Source organism: Marmota flaviventris, chromosome 5 (genome assembly GCF_047511675.1).
Source record: "Marmota flaviventris isolate mMarFla1 chromosome 5, mMarFla1.hap1, whole genome shotgun sequence".
Lineage (NCBI taxonomy): Eukaryota > Metazoa > Chordata > Mammalia > Rodentia > Sciuridae > Marmota > Marmota flaviventris.
The window spans coordinates 144,506,502-144,525,703 of NC_092502.1; the positions used below are offsets into that span (position 1 = coordinate 144,506,502).

General features: G+C 42.5%; 1 protein-coding gene across 1 annotated transcript; it reads left to right on the top strand.

Annotated features, from left to right (window-relative positions):
* The first annotated feature begins 14,842 nt into the window (after positions 1-14,842).
* Positions 14,843-16,216, top strand: Rxfp3 (relaxin family peptide receptor 3). The gene has a single exon (XM_027936318.3). The coding sequence runs from the start codon at positions 14,843-14,845 to the stop codon at positions 16,214-16,216; it is 1,374 nt and encodes a 457-aa protein (XP_027792119.2).
* The last annotated feature ends 2,986 nt before the right edge of the window (positions 16,217-19,202 follow it).

Genomic DNA, 19,202 nt, shown 5'->3' on the forward strand with positions numbered 1-19,202 from the left:
CTTCTTCAACTCATGGATTGCTCAACACACGTTGCTTAACTTTAAACCCTTTGGGAACTTTGAGTTATCATTCTTTTATTGATTTCTAGTTTAATTGAACTGTGTGCAGAGTACATGTACTCTAGGGTTTCAATCCTTTGAAATTTGTTGAAACTTGATTTTGGCCCGACATGCTGTCCCTTTGGTGGATGTTCTACATATACTTGAAGGAATTGTGTGTTTTCTGGTTGCTGAGAATAGAGCGTCAGACTTAGCAATACAATGAGTTCCTTCTGGAGTTTTGACTAAAACCCTGGATTAATTACTTATGCCCTTCCACCTTCCTAGGTTGGAATTTCAAATTTTCCTGCCCCAGCACTGTGAAGCTGTTGAAATATCTGTTTACCCAATTATTCCTTCAAATTCTGCTTTTTGCTGGCTATTATGACACACTGCCCTTCTGTGTTGGTAGCCTTAAAGTTGGTTCCCAATGTTCCCTGCCACCCAGCAATCAGAATCGTATGCGTCCTCACCTCTTTTTGAGTGTAGGATGAATGTATTCACATTCTATGAAAGAATAAAATGTAAAAGAGGAGAGGATAATTTTGTAATCTATTCTTTAACTGACAGTAATTATATATACTTATGGGGTTCAACATGACATTTCAATACATGTATATAATGGATAATGATCAGATTAGGGTGATTGCCATATCCATCACCTCAGAAGTTTATTATTTCTTCATTCCAGGAATATTCAAAATCTTCTCTACTAGCTATTTTTAAATACAAAATGAGTAGTTAATCATGGTTATCCTTCTGTGCTATAGGACATTAGAAGTCATTCCTCTTATCCAACTGTACCCGCTATGTCCATCAACCACGCTCTCTCCACATAACTTTCATTCTGAACACTCTCTCTCACTCAGATTTTCCACACCTTGGTGGAAATCAGTTGCATGGTGTGAGGTAGCCCTGTAGAGAATCCCTCATGGTACTGAAAGATCAAGATCTGCAGCAACTATGTGGGTCACCTTAGGGAAATGGAAATTAAATAAATAGACTAAAGATTTTTTGTTTGTTTTCTTGGGTTTTTTATTTTTTGTGTATGTGTTTTTAAACATACTAATAGAACTTACAAACATAATTGGTTAGATTGTATTGGTTATAAAGACAAATGAGAAATAAAGAATTATTCTTGAGTTTTTAGCTTGAACACTTAAGTGAGTAGTAATGCCATTGACTAATATTGAGAAAACTAAAGAGAAATCAGCAACCATATAGATATGTTAATAGTGGTGGAATAGATGGTAGGAGTTCTGAGGCCAAAGACATAGAAAGACAGATTTGGGATAATAAACACATCAATTATGCTGGTTTGTGAGCATTAGGTGAGCTGGTGCAAATAAATCTCTTTGTGCAGTACATAATCCTTTCTATAGGAAGTAGAATTGTGTCCTCCAAAAAGATACGTTTATATCCTACCACGTGGTACTTGTAAATGTGACCTTATTTGAAAATAGAATCTTCACAGATGTAATTAGTTAAGATGAGGTAAAACTGGACTAGGGTAGTACCTAATCCAATGGCTTGTACCTTCCAAGAAGAGAAAACAGAAACATAGACACATGCACAGGGGTGAGAATGCCCTCTGAGACAGAGACAGAGGTTGGAGTGATATAGCTACAGACCTAGGCCAAGGATGGTCATAGACCCACCAGAAGCTAGGAGAGAGGCTGGGGATACATTCTCCCCAGAGCCTACAGAAGAAACCAACCCTGCCAACATCTTTATTTCTGACTTCTTGGCTCTAGAACTCTGAGAATGAACTTTTATTGTTTTAACCCACATGAAAATGGTTGTCATTGTTTCCATTATTATTCATATATAATCATTGTTGTTGTTTTTGTTATATGTCCAAACGCCTAATACTTTACTTTGTCTGTAGTAGGAATTCAGTTCACAATTATGGTAGAATAATGAACTTCTGTTCCTCCCCTTCCCTCACTGTGTGTTAGCATCCACATATCAGAGAGAACATTCAGCCTTTGGTTTTGGGGGACTGGATTTTTTTTTTTTTTACTTAGCATGATAGTCTTCAGTTCCATCCATTTACTGGCAAATGCCATAATTTTATTCTTTTTTATGACTGAGTAATATTCCATTGTGTATATATGCTACATTTTCTTTATCCATTCACCTATTGAAGGGCATCTAGGTTGGTTTCATTGCTTAGCTATTGTGAATTGAGCTGCTATAAACATTGATGTGTCCGTATGAATATATCATGTTCATTTTAAGTCCTTTGGGTATATGCGGGGTGGTGGGGGTGGATCAAATGGTGGTTCCATTCCAAGTTTTCTGAGGAGTCTTCATACTGCTTTCCGGAGTGGTTGTACCAATTTGCATACCAAAATCTTTCTTTTATGAGTCTTGCCACCACACTAAATTTCCATTGCTACCTAGGATCAAGTCATATTTCAAACCACCCTTTCTCTTCCTTTTGACCCCTTCAGCCCATCACCATGTTCTGGTGATTCTGCCCGCCATATAACCCCAGTGAGGACAGCTCTCCATCCTGGCAGTTACCACCGTTAAGCTGCCACCGTCTCCCACTGCTCAGAAGCCTTTCTCCAGGCTCCCAGTGCACACATCATTGTTGGCTTACAATCTTTCACCATTCAGCATTCAGTGTCAGCTTTACAAAGTATAAATTGGATTGCGTAATCTCCCTGCTATCTTAATTTGAACTGCCCCCAAATCAGATTCAGAACCCAAATATTCAGGTGAAAGTAGTTTGTTTGGGGGAACACAGGAAGTAAATAGGGAAGTAAGATAGGTAAGGGAAGAAATTCAATAAAGGGTCTATTGTCAAGTAACTCTGCCAACTGAGGCTTCATCCTCAACTCTGGGAAATAGATTACACGTGCATCTGAATTACTCTGCCAAAGGGGCAAGGAATCTGGGGTATTTATGCATCAACTTTCATCAGATTGCCTGTTACCCCACCCCCCAGGTAGAAGTAGGAACTTGAACTCCTTCCTCCTATAGGCTGCCTCACAGGCACACAAAGCATGCTCTACCTGACACAGAAAGGCCTTGGGGGAAAGAGTCCTTAGGGCTAGTACTTGGAAGTCAAGTTGGCAAGCACAGAAATGGTATGAGCTGAGGGGAGGAGGGAAGGGCTCCAACAGGGTCTACTACCCTCTTAAATCCCTCCAGTGGACTCTGGGAGAGTTCTGAATGCAACCTTCACTCTCAATTGTGGCCTCCCAAGCCTTTCTCACCAGTCTCTTCATGGGTCACACAGCCCCCACCCCCCACCCCCCACCTCCCCCATAGACTCCAATGCAGGGTTAACTTTGGTTTTTTGCTCTTTGCCTGCTAGAATGACCTGCCTAAATCAGTTGGTCAATTCTTGGAGTAAGAGAATTTTCAACTACTTTCAAATTACCTACTCTGTCTTCCTTTATAAAAATATTATGTTCGATTGGTGAAGACAAACTTGAATCCATGTTTCTCTCTCACTGTCTTCAATGTTGACAATGCAGATGTCCTTCCAGAGAAGCTGGTACCCTTTGCCATGGAGCTACGCATGTGCCTGACCCAGGACTCAAAAAGTTGAAGGCAAATAACCCTTCAACTGCAATCTCAGCTGCTGCCCAAATAACCCTTCAATTGCAATCTCAGCTGGTCTCTGAAAATGTGAGCAAGACAGGGAAGTGCCCATTGCCCTGCACAGAAAAGCCAAAAGCTTACCTTCTAACTGTGCTTCTCTTAAGTCCTTGATGGTGACACTAATTTCTGCAAGATTCCTCCAGGTATGAGAGATAGCTTTTGGGTTACTATTTGTGTATGTAGAAGCAGTTCTAGTAGCTTCTACTTGGTCTTTCCCACCATAGTAGCCTTCACTTGTTAAGCCAGGAAAACAATGTGGGGATTCTGCCAGTTGTGGAATATTTCAATTATGGATAAACAACAATAGTGTGGTTTGGGGGTACCTACTAGCCCACCATATAACAGAGCTTAGTTAAAACTTCATTGATTACCTGGTGTCCATTAAGCTTCAACTTGGATCCGTGGGCCACAGTGGAATGTTGGGTCTCTGGGAATTATCATCAGTCCAGAAGCAAAGTCTAGTTATTTCCCTTTCTCAATTCCCAGTCACCTGGAATTAATGCAGTTCCCGTGCCAAGAGCTAAGGGGAATGATTACAATAAAAAATGTTTGATTATGTCTCATAGTCCTTCCTGAGGTGGGGCTGCCCTGCTTTATCCAAGGGCCTCTGAGTCTGTACACTGACTCGATTTGGTACTTGCTCAAGGGCCCCACAGTGCTGTGGTGATTCAAGTCAGATTTCTGTTCACAAGGCCAATGCACATCAAGTAAGACTTCACTATGTGCCTACCCAGTTCGGTCCTTGGGTGATGATCAATTAGCCAATGCTGAAGATCTCTGTAGATCAAACTATTCTGATTAATGCTGTCACTCTGCTGTTTATAGCCACAGTCTATCCATCTCACCTATGGGAATTAAATGCCTCCTACCACCGTGGGGGGATCCCCATTGAAATCAATAACAAATCTGGCCTACTAGTATCCACTACAGAGGTTTTTAAGGGTGCCAGGGTCTCTTGTGAATGTATTTCCTGCTGTCTTGTTGCAAGGAGTGTTCTCTTGGTCATCCTGTAAACACAGTTAGGATGAGCAGGTCTGATATGGTAGATCTATTTTATCATTCCTATCTTCTTAAACTTCTGTACCCTTAAAAACCTATCTTCTTAAACATCCTGTACAGTGTTTAAGTTTCTGGTGTTTAAATTTCATTTTCTCTAAGACATTTTGGGTCCATAGTTCAGTCAACTAACAAGCATACTCTTAGAGCCACTTCCTGTGGCTTTGAAATAATATATTGAATCTAAAATCTGTGTTTAGCATACACACAATCACAAATATGACCAGACCAACATGACATTTTTTTCTACCCTAATACAACACTCTTAGAATCCATTCTCATAGGTGTTTCCAGTTTCCACCAATAAAACTAGCAAAACATAACAATTCTTTAATGTGTACCTTACTGCCTCATGGGTCACATTCTGTATGTTACTCTATGAGGCCTCACAGGACTCAGTCTAATCAAAGAGGCAATATAATCAGTGGAAGGAAGTCCTGGGGTAGATCAAGAACTCCCTGCAAGGCACTGGCCTCAGAGAGATTTCTTTAAACAAGGGGAAGCTAACCTCTTAGATGGCGAAAGATCTGATTTTTTTTTTTTAACACTAAGAAGAGATTTTTCACACTTCAAAGAGAGTTCAGGGATACATCAGTGATAATTACATTGAAGAAATAAGGATTATTGTTAATTCTAATGGAGAAAAAAAGTGCAAGAAAATTTTTAAAAAGCAACTTTTGTGCGCAATATGGCTCAACCATTTATACTGTTTGTAGCCATTGCAGTGTAAATGCTGCACATTGATCTTTCAACAGGACATTACTGAGTGAGGAGGGGCTTAGTGTCAGTTGAAGCAGCATAAGAAGTGTGAGAGAGAAGGGCCAACTCCTCACCTTTCAAACTAGGAAGTGAAAAATAATACCTAAAATTAAAAATTGAATAGCAATATAAGCATATTGATCAGACACATTGAGGTGTATAGCAAAAGAATTGGTTAAATCATTGGAATGTGCATTTGGGCAACAAGAATGTTGTAGGATTCAACCATCAAGGTACTGCAATTTCTCATATTTTACTCCTCAAACTTGGTCTAAGGTTACCACTGGGCATCAGCATTTTTAAAAGGCTACTTATTAATTTTAACATCAGGTGGCTTTAAACGAGATTGCAGGTACAAGTAGGCAAAAATAAGGTATTGTACAATATATCAATTCCTCTAATGTTAGAGTTGAGTATTCCAAAAGAGTTGAGGTTAAGGTTTTTCTCCTATTGCAGATCGCCTTAGTAAGAGGATCCTGCTTGGAAACAGATGCCAATCCACAAGTGTGCCCTGTTCTTATACGTGTCAATAATGACAATGACACATATCTACCCTGAAAAAGGATGTCTCCCTTTTGAATGTGAGGAGAAATGCATGGAAAGAGCTCTAGCATTCATGCATGCCTTGAGAAATGTGCTGACCAAAGTTCTATAATCATGGAAAGAGGAAAGAAATGAAACCTATTTCTCAGGAAATGATAGAAGTCCTCCCCAAAATGGTATCATTTTGCTTGGGCTTATAGTACAAGAAAGACAGTAACAGGTTGAGATGGGTAAAGAGGGAAACATTTTCAAGAATATCTTTAGCAAAGACAGTACCAACCTAGGGAAATAGAGATTGGCCTTGTGTGTGCCCACAGAGATAGAATTTGACAATCAGATTAGTGGGCCAGGGGATGAAGGCAAGGGGCAATGGTTGACTTAAAATCAGACCCCTGAAAAAGACATCTCATTTTTTTTCCATTTTTTTCACAAGGTTGGTCTTCTTGAACAATATCATCAAATTATATATTGCTTAATTTTCCAATAGGAATTTATAGGAATTTATATTCGATGATTTTGAGAACATTTTTTAACAGGACACCTAAATGGTATTTGATCATGACTGACTGATAAATGCCTTTCTCCCAACTTTTCGTTTAAGGAAAACATGGCCCATCCCTTTAAGTTAAATGGTCTAAAATATCATCTAAGTCTTATCTGGGAAAGGGATTTTTGCTTCCATAACAGAGGCTTAGTTAAGCAATACTGTAAACTCATGCCCATAATCTGTGTTCATTTCTGATCTGAGAACAGACCCAGAAATGAAGAGCTTTCTAGGTGTGCTAGCATCTGGCTGCACTCTGTGCAGGTCACATGTGGGAACAGCCTCCCCTGAGGGCTCAGGCTGAGTCCTGTCTAATCCCACGGTCCCTCAGCAGAACATGGCCTTTGTAGTCAAACAGGAAGGAAAAATCACCTGTAGAACTTAAATATGATTTTAAGGAAGCTTGGCAAGATCCCCTGCTCAACATCCTCTTTACTTCCAATCACAGTGTGGACAAACCAGCACTAGAGATCATTTCTCTTTGGGATTTATTTATTTATTTTTTACCTGAAAGGTCAGAACTAAAATGAAAGTTAGTCCAGAGGTTCTCAAACTTGGGGAAAATCAGTGTCTCCTAGAAGAATATTTGTTTAAAATACAGATTCTTGGGCTCCTTTCCAACCCCACTGAGAATTGGAATCTCTGGTGATGGTGTGAGGCTGTGTGAAGGCCTGCAAGCCATATTTTTAGCACACTCCTGTGGGTTTTGATATCTTCTATTTAACGCCTATCTTACAATAATCGGGAACCTCAGTCTCTTCCTTACACAGATGAGGAAGCTCAGGCCCAGAAATGTCACTTGCCTGGGCATTGTCTGGTAACTTAGGGTCAGGCTCCAAATTGCTCTTTTCCAAACAAAGATGGCCAAGCCCTGGGCTTCTCTTTTCACTATCCAATAGTCTTTATTAAATTAAGAGTGTCTGTTGGAGGAGTCTAAGCTGCAGCTTCACTGGGAAGCATCTACAGACAGAATTTGAAAGGCACAACCCTTGTCTTTTGTGGTTTCCTTCACTTCCAGGATGGGCTTAGTCTAATCATCAGCAGGGTGTCTGGTTGTGGTTCAGGCATCTGGGTGACCTGGAGCCTTCCTCAGCACAGTGGTGATAGAGGTGACATTCAGGGTCACAAGATGAAACTGCTCCAGTGTACATAGCAACAGAATAGCCCTTGTGCCAAGGACCAGGTGTCCTGAACTCCTTCTCCACCCAGACAAGGCTGGGGGAGTCTCAGCCAAAATGTATGAGCCAGAGCCTCTGGTTTCTGGGGGTGGTCTGCTTGCTAGTTTGAGTAATATTTAGGTAGAATTTCCTTAATGAGATTATCAGCTCTGCTATAGCTTAACTGAAGAGCATCTAGAGAAAATGTGAGGCACCAACACTCAGAAAGATGCCCACATAGCATAACATTCCACCTCTCTACATATACTTCCAATTCCCACCAGAAGGCCAGGCCCTTTGAATCGTTCTCCTTGAAGTGGGATTTGGTTCACAATGGATCCTTTCATCATAGTCTCTGTTTCTGACAAATGATCTATGTTTAGATCAGAGGTTCTCAATATTGGGGAGGAGGGGGATGTTCCCCTCCCCCAAGCATTTGGCAATGCTCGAAGGCATTTTTGGTTGTCACAATAGAAATGGGGATTGTTTCTGGATTCTAATGTACAGGCCAGGAGTGCCAGTGTACACTGTACAGGTCAGCCCCCACAAGAGAAGATTATCTGTCTCAAAATATCAACAATTCCAAGATTGGGAAACTGTAATTTAGACTAAAGTGACTGCACAGGTCAGCAGTGCAACCTGAACACCCACGAGGTTCAAACTCTTGGCTTCGTTCTTTTTGTTAGGCAGTTGTTTATTTGACTCTTTCAGCTAACTGCATAGATTTCCAAAGAATAAAACGTTAGTCAATATCTCTGAATTTTATCCTAATTCTTCCTTAACAGAACTTGGGCAAACTCTGGTACCTCCTCCTGACTCAGTTTCTACTCTCAGCTACTCCATAAGAGTAGCTGCTTACTTGTTTCAGTATTCTCCTCTCCCAGTATCTGCCTCCTGACCCCTTGAGGTTATCAATGGTCTCCGCGTCGTAATCCCAATTCACATTTTCTATTCTTGTCTTCCTTGACCTCTCAGAAGCATTAGTTACAGTCTTATTTTATCTTACATTCTGTGGCTGTTGTGTTACATGCTCCTTATTTCTCTTCTACTCCTCTAGTTCTCATTTTCATTGCAATATACAAGCTTGCCAATCTCTACAGATATTTCAAACTTGGAGCTCCTGTAGACCCAGTAATCGATCCTTTTCTCTTGACAGTATCGGCAATGTCAAAACTTCAGTTGTCACTATTTGCTGTGTTGACTCACAGATTTCTATCTGGAATCTGGACTTCTTCTTTGAGTTAAGATCCAAAAATCCAACTGTCTACTTGTCATCTCAATTTGATGGCCTTATAGACGTTCACAGTCTCGTATGTCCAACCTGAATTTGTCATCTTCCTGACATCTCACCCTCTCAACATCCATATATCAGGTGAACAAAGTAGAAACTAAAGGAATTTTCATTTTTCTTTACCTACATCCCTTATATGCAATCCACCACCACATACTGTCATGTCAGCTTCTAAAATATCTGTGTAAATCTTGTGGAGAGTTCAGAGGTCAAAGGGAGGGAGGAGAGAAAAAATAAATAACATACCTACATAAATCTCTTTCTGACCTGTGCCACCCTAGCCTGAACTACGATCATCTCTGTTCTGAAATCTTGCTGTAGCTTTCTAATGGACTTGATTAGCATCTATTTCCATCCATTCTTGTCCCTTCTGTTCTACCGACTACACTACAACTAGGATGATGGTTTTGAATCAACCCTGATCTTGTTGCTCCTCTGCTTAAGAATTTCCAGTGCCCTCACATTGCTCAAGATCGTAATTCTTTGGTCAGGCATTATTTGACTCCTGCCAACTCCCCAGCCTATCTGACACCCCCTTGCTCTCCCTGTGGTACAGAACTGTCCCCTTTCTCTGTCCTACAAAAGCATCATTCTCCTTCCCTGACGGACATCTTCACTCATGCCTTTCCTTCTGCCCAGAATGCTCTTTCTTTCCCTCCTCTCTTTACCTGGTTACTGAATATCCTTTCTTCCCAGATACTGCAGTTTATAAGACACCATTTATTAACAATTTTCTAGGGAGAAAAATAATCTCATACACTATACCTATGGCAATTGGAAATCCATAATAATTTTTAAACATTTAATTTGAAAATATGTGATTCTTAGAATTAAATAAGTATAATCAGAAAGAGTGAGAAGTTACTTCCGTGTACGTGGTTTTATAGCTTGCTATTTTACATGGTTTTCCCTCTTATTATAACAATGTGTTAGTCAACTTTTTGTGGCTATGACCAAAGTACTCAGCAAGAACAACTTAGAGGAGGAAACGTTTATTGTGGCTCACCATCCCAGAGGTTTAGTCCATGGTTAGCTGACTCCCTTGCTCTGGGCCAAGGTCAGGCAGATGGTCATGATGGAAGGGCGAGGCACAGGAGCATAGCTCACATCATGGTGGCTGAGAAGTAGAAAGAGAAAGCGGGGAAGGGGCTACAGAAAAGATAAACCACCTCTCCAGAACCTGCTCCAGTGATTCACCTCCTCTAGCCATTTCCCATGACTTAGTCAGCTTTGTGTTGCTGTGACCAATATACCTGACCATAACAAAATAGAGAAGATTTATTTTAGTTCATGGTTTCAGAGGTTCATTCCATGTTCAGCTGAGGCAGAACCTCATGGCAGAAGGGTATGGTGCAGGAAAGCAGCTCAGAACATCATACCCGGAAGCAAAGAGAAAGCTCTGCTCACCAGGAACAAAATATAAGTCCTAGAGACACCCCCACTCCCATGGTCTACCAACCACACCCTGCCTACCACCCAGTTACAACTCTCATCATTTCACCTTCAAACATTCCCATGGTAACACAGGTTTTGGTAGACATCTTATCCAAACCATAACAAACACACAACTCATAAATATTGTCTCACCTATTAGAAAGCAAGCTTCAGTAAGTGGCATTTACCAATAAACCTCTAGTTCATAATGAGGTACCTAGCACAAAGTTGGTGCTCAATATTTATGTATTAAATGAGTGAACAAAATGAAGCAACATGTTTAATTCAGAATTGTTTAATTTCTCCTTATATAATGTTCAAACCAGGCTTTTATGTACTTGTATGGGTTATCTATTGCTGCTGTAACAAATCAGTCCATATGCAGTGGTTCAAAATAAGACAAATTTATCCTCTCACAGTTCTAGGGATCAGAGATCTCAGCTCAGTTTCTTTTCTTTTTTTTTTTTAAGAGAGAGAGGAGAGAGAATTTTTTTTTTTAATATTTACTTTTCAGTTTTCGGTGGACACAACATCTTTGTTTGTATGTGGTGCTGAGGTTCAAACCCGGGCCGCACGCATGCCAGGTGAGCGCGCTACCGCTTGAGCCACATCCCCAGCCCTCAGCTCAGTTTCAATGGAATAAAGTCAGCGTGTCATCAGAGCAGATTATTTCTTGAGGGTCCAGGGGAGACTCATCTCTTTGCTTTTGTCAGTTTCCAATGGCTACCTGTATTCTTGGCTTGTTATCTTACATCTTCAAAGAGTATCACTCCAGTCTCTGCTTCTGTATCACACTACCTTCTCCTCTGATTCCTCTTGCCTCCCTCTTATATGAACTTTTTGTGAATGTATGGGGCCCATATGCACAACCCATGACCATATTCCACACCTCAAGAACTTTATTTTAATCACACTGAAAAACTCTTTGGTCTATGTAAAGAAATATCCAAAGGACCCAGGGATTAGAATATGGACATGTTGGAAGCCATTATTCAGCACATCATCCACTCCTGTGTTGAAAATTATAAAAGTGTTAGAGCCAAGTTGGAAAATAAAGCATGGACCAAAAGATGTCACATGAGAGTCAAGAAATATATGGTTTAGACCTAGTGCGATTACTTCCTAGCAGTGAGATGCTGAGTAAATCCCTTCATCTCTTCAGGCCTCCTCTGCAAAATGCCAGGGCTCAAGCCTATGGTTTCCTACATTCTATGATGATGGGTTCCCAGCAGTTATACGCTTGAGTATGCTTTTACGCTGTCCTCACTCCTAACTTCACATGGCCATGTGGCTTCAGATATTCAAAGCAGCCTAGGAAAAGGTTCCAAGACTCCATCCTTCCACTATGAATGATAAAGAGCTTTTTGTTGCTAACAAGATTTTTCTCCAGTTCCTGTTACATTCTAATGTCAATTTCAGGAAGAAGTATTACAGAAAAACAGACTGTTTGCAACATAACAAACCCTGAATGCTTCTGTCTTTATGTTTTTCTCAAATACAAACATAGAGTAGCCTTGATATAAAAGCAAACAAACAAATCTAAAACTGGAACAGCCAATCTAAGTACAATATAACTACTTATTAAAAACCCACTCCTTAAAAACAAAAGGGGAAAGTGAAGTAACTAAAATTATTGTCCATGCATCTGACACAAAGCATTACATTCTAGATACCTAAGTCATATGCAAGACTAAACAAAAAAGAGTCACAGACACTACTAAATTGCATACTCATTTAGATGAACAGTTCCAGAAAGGATCAAAATAGAGGATTTATGTCATAATGTTTCTCTCAGCCTACCTTAGTGCCAAGCTAATTGGCCAGCAAGTTTGAGATGAATTGAATCAACTTCCTGTAATATTCTTCACAAAGTGTGAATACTTCATGTGATTTCAGGAAGATCAAGTATATATGTTCTGGGATGGGGCTAGAAGCACTGAAAGAATGAAATAGTATGTGAGGGAGTTAGGGAACATTGGTGAAATCCCACAGATAAATGGCTGTCTGTGTGAGCCCTAGGCTTCCTTGATTTTCAATAGCTCATTGGAATACAAAAATATATATATAGAGAGAGAGAGAGAGACAATTTTTTTATGGTCACAATACCTTTATTTTATTTATTTATTTTTATGCAGTGCTGAGGATAAAACCCAGTGTCTCATGTGCTAGGCTAGTGCTCCACCACTAAGTCACAACTCACTGAGCCAAAGAGATAAATTTTGATGGAGAAATAATTAATTTTAAAAAAGTGAAAGTTGGACTGGGGATGTGGCTCAAGCGGTAGCACACTCGCCTGGCATGCGTGGGGCCAGGGTTCGATCCTCAGCACCACATACAAACAAAGATGTGTCCGCCAAAAACTAAAAAATAAATATTAAAATTCTCTCTCTCTCTCTCTCTCTCTCTCTTTAAAAAAATAAAAAATAAAAAAGTGAAAGTGAAGGTGAGGCTTTTAGCACAGGGATAAGAGGTGTGAGCAGAAGCAACTCTTGGATTGGGAGGATTAATCAGGGCAGGGCTCATCTTCAGATACAAGATGATCAAAAGGAGGCTGTTTGGTTTGGTTTTTACTGGAGCCCTGGCGCCCTCTCGAGGAAAGACCAGAGCAGTCAGCATTTAGAGTGAAGTGCGTTCTCTTGGAAAGAACTTCATTCTGGCTTTGGAGTCAAGATTGTTTCCTTTCCTGTTTTGCGTATTGCGTTTCTGTTTCACTAAGCATTCTTTTAAAACTCCTCGGCTTTAAAATTATTTAATCTTGTAAACAAAGTCTGGAGTTCTGCATTACTTTAGGAATGAAGACAATTGCTGCATGCTTAAGATACTTTGATTTCAGTTTAATTCCTGAAGGTGAAGAAAGCATTTCAAATTCTTTGAGTCTTTTCTTAAAAGTATAATTCACATCAGAGCAGTTGACCTGATATTTCAATGAATCACAACTTGAGAAGAAACTCAAAGTTGTTTCCACTCAAGTCCTTAGAATTTACTGCCTTAGACAAGTCCTTAGAATTTACTGCCATTGGTCTGAAAAACATCTGATAAAGAGTTGTGATTTTAACAGTAGTGGAAATAGGGAAGTGAGTGGCCCACAATCAACTCGAGATTATCCCCTATCTCATCTGCATCTAGATAAAAGGAGTTGGAGGCATGTGTGACCAATTAGTGGAGGAGTTTCTGACTCAGGGCTAGACAGGTGGTATTTTAAAATACATGAAGTCGGCAACCAATTATAGGCTCAGTTTAGCTTCATTTCTCAGAATACACCAAAGTACGGGCAACACTTGTGCCTGATTTCCTCTTGATGAAGACCCTTTGAAAATCCTGTCACAGATAAGTGGTCAGCTAATTAAAGAAGGGCGGAGCTTGTTCTGTGCATTCAGTATTCATTCTGATTTAGGCATGAAAAGAGATTACTATCCTTACTTTTAAAAGGGAAGTAGGCAAGAGACAGCACATTTTTAGAACCAGCCTTCATCAAATGGGATAATTTCAGTGAAAAAGCAGAGTGATCAAGAAGGAAGAAAAAAACTTCTGATCATAGTTGATTAGGAGGAAGAAACAAATTAAAATGGGCGTTCTCGCAACGCAGCGAAATAAAGGGTTAGGACCATTTCCTTCTGAAACTTTTAGAGCAAAAGGGAAGTTGCCAGTGGCCTCCTCCTTTGGCGGGTCCCTCCTCCTCCCCGGCCGCACGCGCGGCGGGGTTCAGCACCTCGGAAAGCGCCCCCTCTCTTGGCGTAGGGGGTTACGCATGCTCCTTGGGGCCCGCTGCCGCGGCTTTGTGGGTGCGAATATAACTCGGGTAAGCAACTCTGGTAACTCTCTGGGAATTACCGATAGCGGGTACAACACCTACAGACCTCCAAGCAGTAAGAGGGAGGTAGACGTGACTTCACGTTCTCTACTTTTCCTTAAAAGGACGGAAACCTCGTCCGAGCAGTAGAGAAAACCAACAAAGGTACTGGAAAGAAAAGGAACCGGCCCGGAATCGCGCTCCTGAGCAGCCAGAAGGGTTTTGCGCCAGTGCCCAAGTGACAGTGGCAAAGGAGGAGGAAAGTCTTAGGTGCGTACTAGGGACTCGGGAAACTCCAACTTTAGACCGAGAAACCTTGGACGCAGGTCGCTTTCCTGGAGAGCTGCGTTCCTTTTTGGAGCATCTAAAGCAGACGCTGAGCTCAACTCCTGTGCCCAGAGCTGCTTGTCGCGCGCACCGGACGCCATCCGCAACCAGTTCGTAGGCTCTATCTATCTTCAGCGGCTATTTTGAAAGCTCCCGCGCACACCTCGCCTGTTCTCCTGGGGATCACACCACGGGCGAACTGTGCTTCCTTAGTTCTTATGCACCGGAATATGAACTAGGGGTATCTGCTCATACAGGTGGTTGAAACAATCACGACAGCCACCATGAATAAGGCGGCTGGAGGTGACCAGCTCGCAGAACTCTTCAGTCTGATCCCAGGCCTCCTGGAGGCGGCCAACAGGAGTGGCAACGCCTCGCTGCAGCTTCAGGATTTGTGGGAGCTGGGGCTGGAGTTGCCGGACGGAGCGGCGCCGGGGTATCCACCCAGCAGCAGTGGGGCAGAGAGCTCGGATGCAGAGGCCCGGGTGCGGATCCTCATCAGTGCGGTGTACTGGGTGGTTTGCGCACTGGGGCTGGCGGGCAACCTCCTTGTCCTCTACCTGATGAAGAGCAAACAGGGCTGGCGCAAATCCTCAATCAACCTCTTCGTTACCAACCTGGCGCTGACGGACTTTCAATTCGTGCTCACTCTGCCCTTCTGGGCGGTGGAGAACGCGCTGGACTTCAAGTGGCCCTTCGGTAAGGCCATGTGTAAGATCGTGTCTATTGTCACCTCTATGAACATGTATGCCAGCGTCTTCTTCCTCACTGCCATGAGTGTGGCGCGCTACCATTCTGTGGCATCATCCCTTAAGAGCCACCGGACCCGAGGGCACGGCCATGGCAACTGTTGTGGCCAGAGCCTGGGAGAGAGCTGCTGCTTCTCAGCCAAAGCTCTGTGTGTGTTGATCTGGGCTTCGGCTGCTCTGGCCTCGCTGCCCAATGCCATTTTCTCCACCACCATCAAGGTGATGGGTGAGGAGCTGTGCCTGGTGCGCTTCCCTGACAAGTTGCTGGGTGGCGACAGGCAGTTCTGGCTTGGCCTGTACCATTTGCAGAAAGTGCTGCTAGGCTTTGTGTTGCCCCTAGGCATCATCAGCCTGTGCTACCTGCTGCTGGTGCGCTTCATCTCAGACCGCTGCGTGGTGGGGACCGAAGTAGGGACAGCAGCTGCTGGGGGAAGCCTGTCTGGAGCTAGCGCTAGGAGACGGTCCAAGGTCACCAAATCAGTGACCATCGTGGTCTTATCTTTCTTTCTGTGTTGGCTGCCTAACCAGGCGCTCACCACATGGAGTATCCTCATCAAGTTCAACGCGGTACCCTTCAGCCAGGAGTATTTCTTGTGCCAGGTGTACGCGTTCCCGGTGAGCGTGTGTCTGGCGCATTCCAACAGCTGCCTCAACCCAATACTCTACTGCCTAGTGCGCCGCGAGTTCCGCAAGGCGCTCAAGAACCTGCTGTGGCGTATCACGTCGCCTTCGCTCACCAGCATGCGCCCTTTCACAGCGACCACTAAGCCAGAGCCAGAGGATCACCGGCTGCAGGCTCTGGCGCCACTCCACGCAGCTGCTGAACCTGACGTGCTCTACTATCCGCCTGGTGTAGTGGTCTACAGTGGGGGACGCTACGACCTGCTGCCCAGCAGCTCAGCCTACTGATGTGGACTAAGAATCGTGGTACACGTGGAACAGCAAGGCTGCCTTCGGGGCAGGAAAGCGAGGGAATCGCTTACTGGAGGAAAAGCGGAGGGACTCTGAATCAAGAATTAGGTGGGAAAGGGATGTGGAGACCTATGGAGCAGCAGCCAGTGAAAAAGCTGGAGGCACTTCTGTGGAGAAATGTGAAATCAGGTGAAGAAAGGAAGTAGGCAAAGGAGTGAAGATCAGCCCTCTGGACCGGAGCTCGAGGCTTGGCTGACCCTCCTACCCCAATGCAGAGTCCTCTCCTAATGCTGCTCACGTTGTACAGGGTGTGGGTGCCCAGAAGTAGAGAGGCAGCAAGGAAGTAGAGAAATTGGGGCAAAAGGGAGTGAGGATCAGCCAAATCATGTGCGAACAACTGGGCCCTTATTTCAGCTATTTTATGACATTCTTGATGGGGTCCTTAAGGTGCATGTAGCCAGGAGAGCCATCCAGGAAACCTTTGTTTTGAGCTTTGACTCTTGAGACTGCAAAGGCTTACTTGCTGTGTGGCTGCCCTGGGAGCCTTGAGTTTGGGGAAAGAAACCTTCTCGGAGTTGAGGAAATCGAGTGACCCTGTTGACCCTTCCCAGGAGAAATGGTGAGGGAAAGGCACTCCAGGGCAGCCAGACAGAGCAAGCAGGCTCAAGCTGAGCCTTGCTGGAAGGGCCTGACTTCTGTGATCAGCTGTCACTAGGGGCAAAACACCTGTCCTCAGTTTAGATGAAAGATCCACTGGAGAGTGGATCTTTGCTCTGTGGGAAACAGCAGTGCAACTGGAAGAGCTGAAAAGGGAAATTTATTTCGTCTACAGACCTGAAGGAAAAAGGGAACTCAAATTTAGCATTCCCTGGAAAGCCTAATTCCCTGGGTGCTCTAGTTTCTCTGGAGAACATTCTGGGTTCCTGGAGACACCATTCTCTCTAGTCAGTCACTGCAGGTGAGCTGGACTCAGGAGCATCTTGAAAAGCCCTCCTGGTATCTAGGGTTGAGGGGAGGGTTCTACAGCCCTTCCTTCCTCACTCTGGGAATTGGAATGCCACATTGATGGAGACTCTGGATCAGGAAGTAGAGGGATGATTCAGATTTCATGTTGGATTAAAAGAGCAAGAAATGCTGTAGAAATGTGCAGGGCTTACTGTAAGCAGACCAGATGCTAGATTCCTAGAAGCTGGTGTTGGATCATTCAAGAGAATGCGTGGGATGGGAACGAGAATGGAAGACCAAAGTAAAATCTTTATCCTAAAGGAACAAGTGGATTGAAGAGGCTGCTCTGAGGGGCTTGTCATAACTTCAGGTGTGAGATTATTTATTGCTCACAGCATTCACATGGGAAGGTAAGATATAGGAGATTACCTTAACAACGTGTATTTATTTTAAAGAGTGTATTGCTCATTGAGCATGCATGATAAATTCTTTCTCAACTTCCAGACAGTCAGTGGGGCTGTCTCTGAGGAGCAACTTTTGTTGCTCATGGCAACTCTGTTATTGTAGCAGTTTAAGATGCTAAAATCCTCACAGTGTCCTTTCTTGAGGCTATTCTGAGAATTGAAATCAAGCATCAGTCTACCTGCCCATCTGCTGGGACTGATAGAGGTGCTACTGTTCTCTTTGGCAAGTTGTTTTGGGATCAAGAAGCTGTTAATGCAAGCACCTCCTGGGATGGTCATTCTAATACAATAAATAATCATTAGAAAAACATATCTGTTTAAATAGCCTCTTCAACTGTGGAAGTGTTTATAATTTTGTTGAAAAATTCCTATAGTGTCTGAAATTTAAGGCTTAAAATGTGAGATCATCCCTTGTCCCACTTTCTGTAACACAACACAGTGGAATTGCTAAACATTCATATACTTTGCCACAAAAACCAAAACTGCCCATTTCAATTCTAAGAAGTATTACGAAGTTAACTCTTTTTGAATACAGAATGGTTCTTCTGTTTCAAAGCAATTAAATAAAACTTTGTTCTTTAGGAAAAAAAAGAATCTATCAATAATAGTAGTAATCAGGCTAAAAAGGTTGAAACAGAAGCTAAAAAGGTTGAAACAGAAGCTCTCTTCATCTCTAAAATACAAATATAGGGAAAAATCAATGTAGGAAATAATAAATAGTAGTATAGACATGCACAACACTGATTTTAGACTCTTACTGAAAGATTCTTATTATAGTAACTTAATATTATAGTTTTGACAATAAAATTATGTGTGGGTAACTTATAATTCTCAGGAAAGTACATTAAAGAGTGTGCTTCTACTGCTGTGGAGACTAGAAAAAGAGAAGAAAAAGGACGAGAGGGCAAGGTCTTCATGAAAAATTCTGTAACCACTGTCACCTGTCCAAACCCAAAGCTTAAGGCTTCTAAGAAAATGGCAGAAGGAACCAAAGACCATGACTTCTTTCCACATAAGGACACAAGAGTGGACAAGGAAGTGGTCAAATCCATTGAAATCTACAGTGACCCTTTGTATGCCTATTTTGTACAAGACTCTGTGTTGGGGGCTGAGCTCATGCACCTGAACAGACACATTTCTGACTTCTACATTCAGAAGGACAGACAGCCAGTGATATGATATAAGACAGGGCAAATTAATTGGAGGTCACTGTAAGGCTAAAATAAAGTGCAGAGGGAAAAGGAGGGGAGGGCCAGAGACTTCTTGGTCAAAATAGTATTTGAGATGGGCCTGGAAATATGGGTATAAAAAATTTAGGCAGAATGAGGGGGAGGTTAGAGAAGGTAGATGGGACATGTGAGGCTGAGGAAGAGTGGTGACTAAAGAATTCAAGGTCAAAATGTCAGATGATGGATTAGGGAAGCAGGTAGCAAAGCAGTGTAGCTTCCCTTTCTCCTATGATACTTCCTGGGATCTCTATTTAAAATATATGTCTCTGGGCATGTATTTGCTTGGGAAGAGAATTATTTTTTGGCTAGATCATGTCATCAGTATATTGAGAATAAATACTTGGG

Excerpts from the sequence above, each read along its gene's own strand:
- Rxfp3 (XM_027936318.3), top strand. The coding sequence starts at position 14,843 with ATGAATAAGGCGGCTGGAGGTGACCAGCTCGCAGAACTCTTCAGTCTG.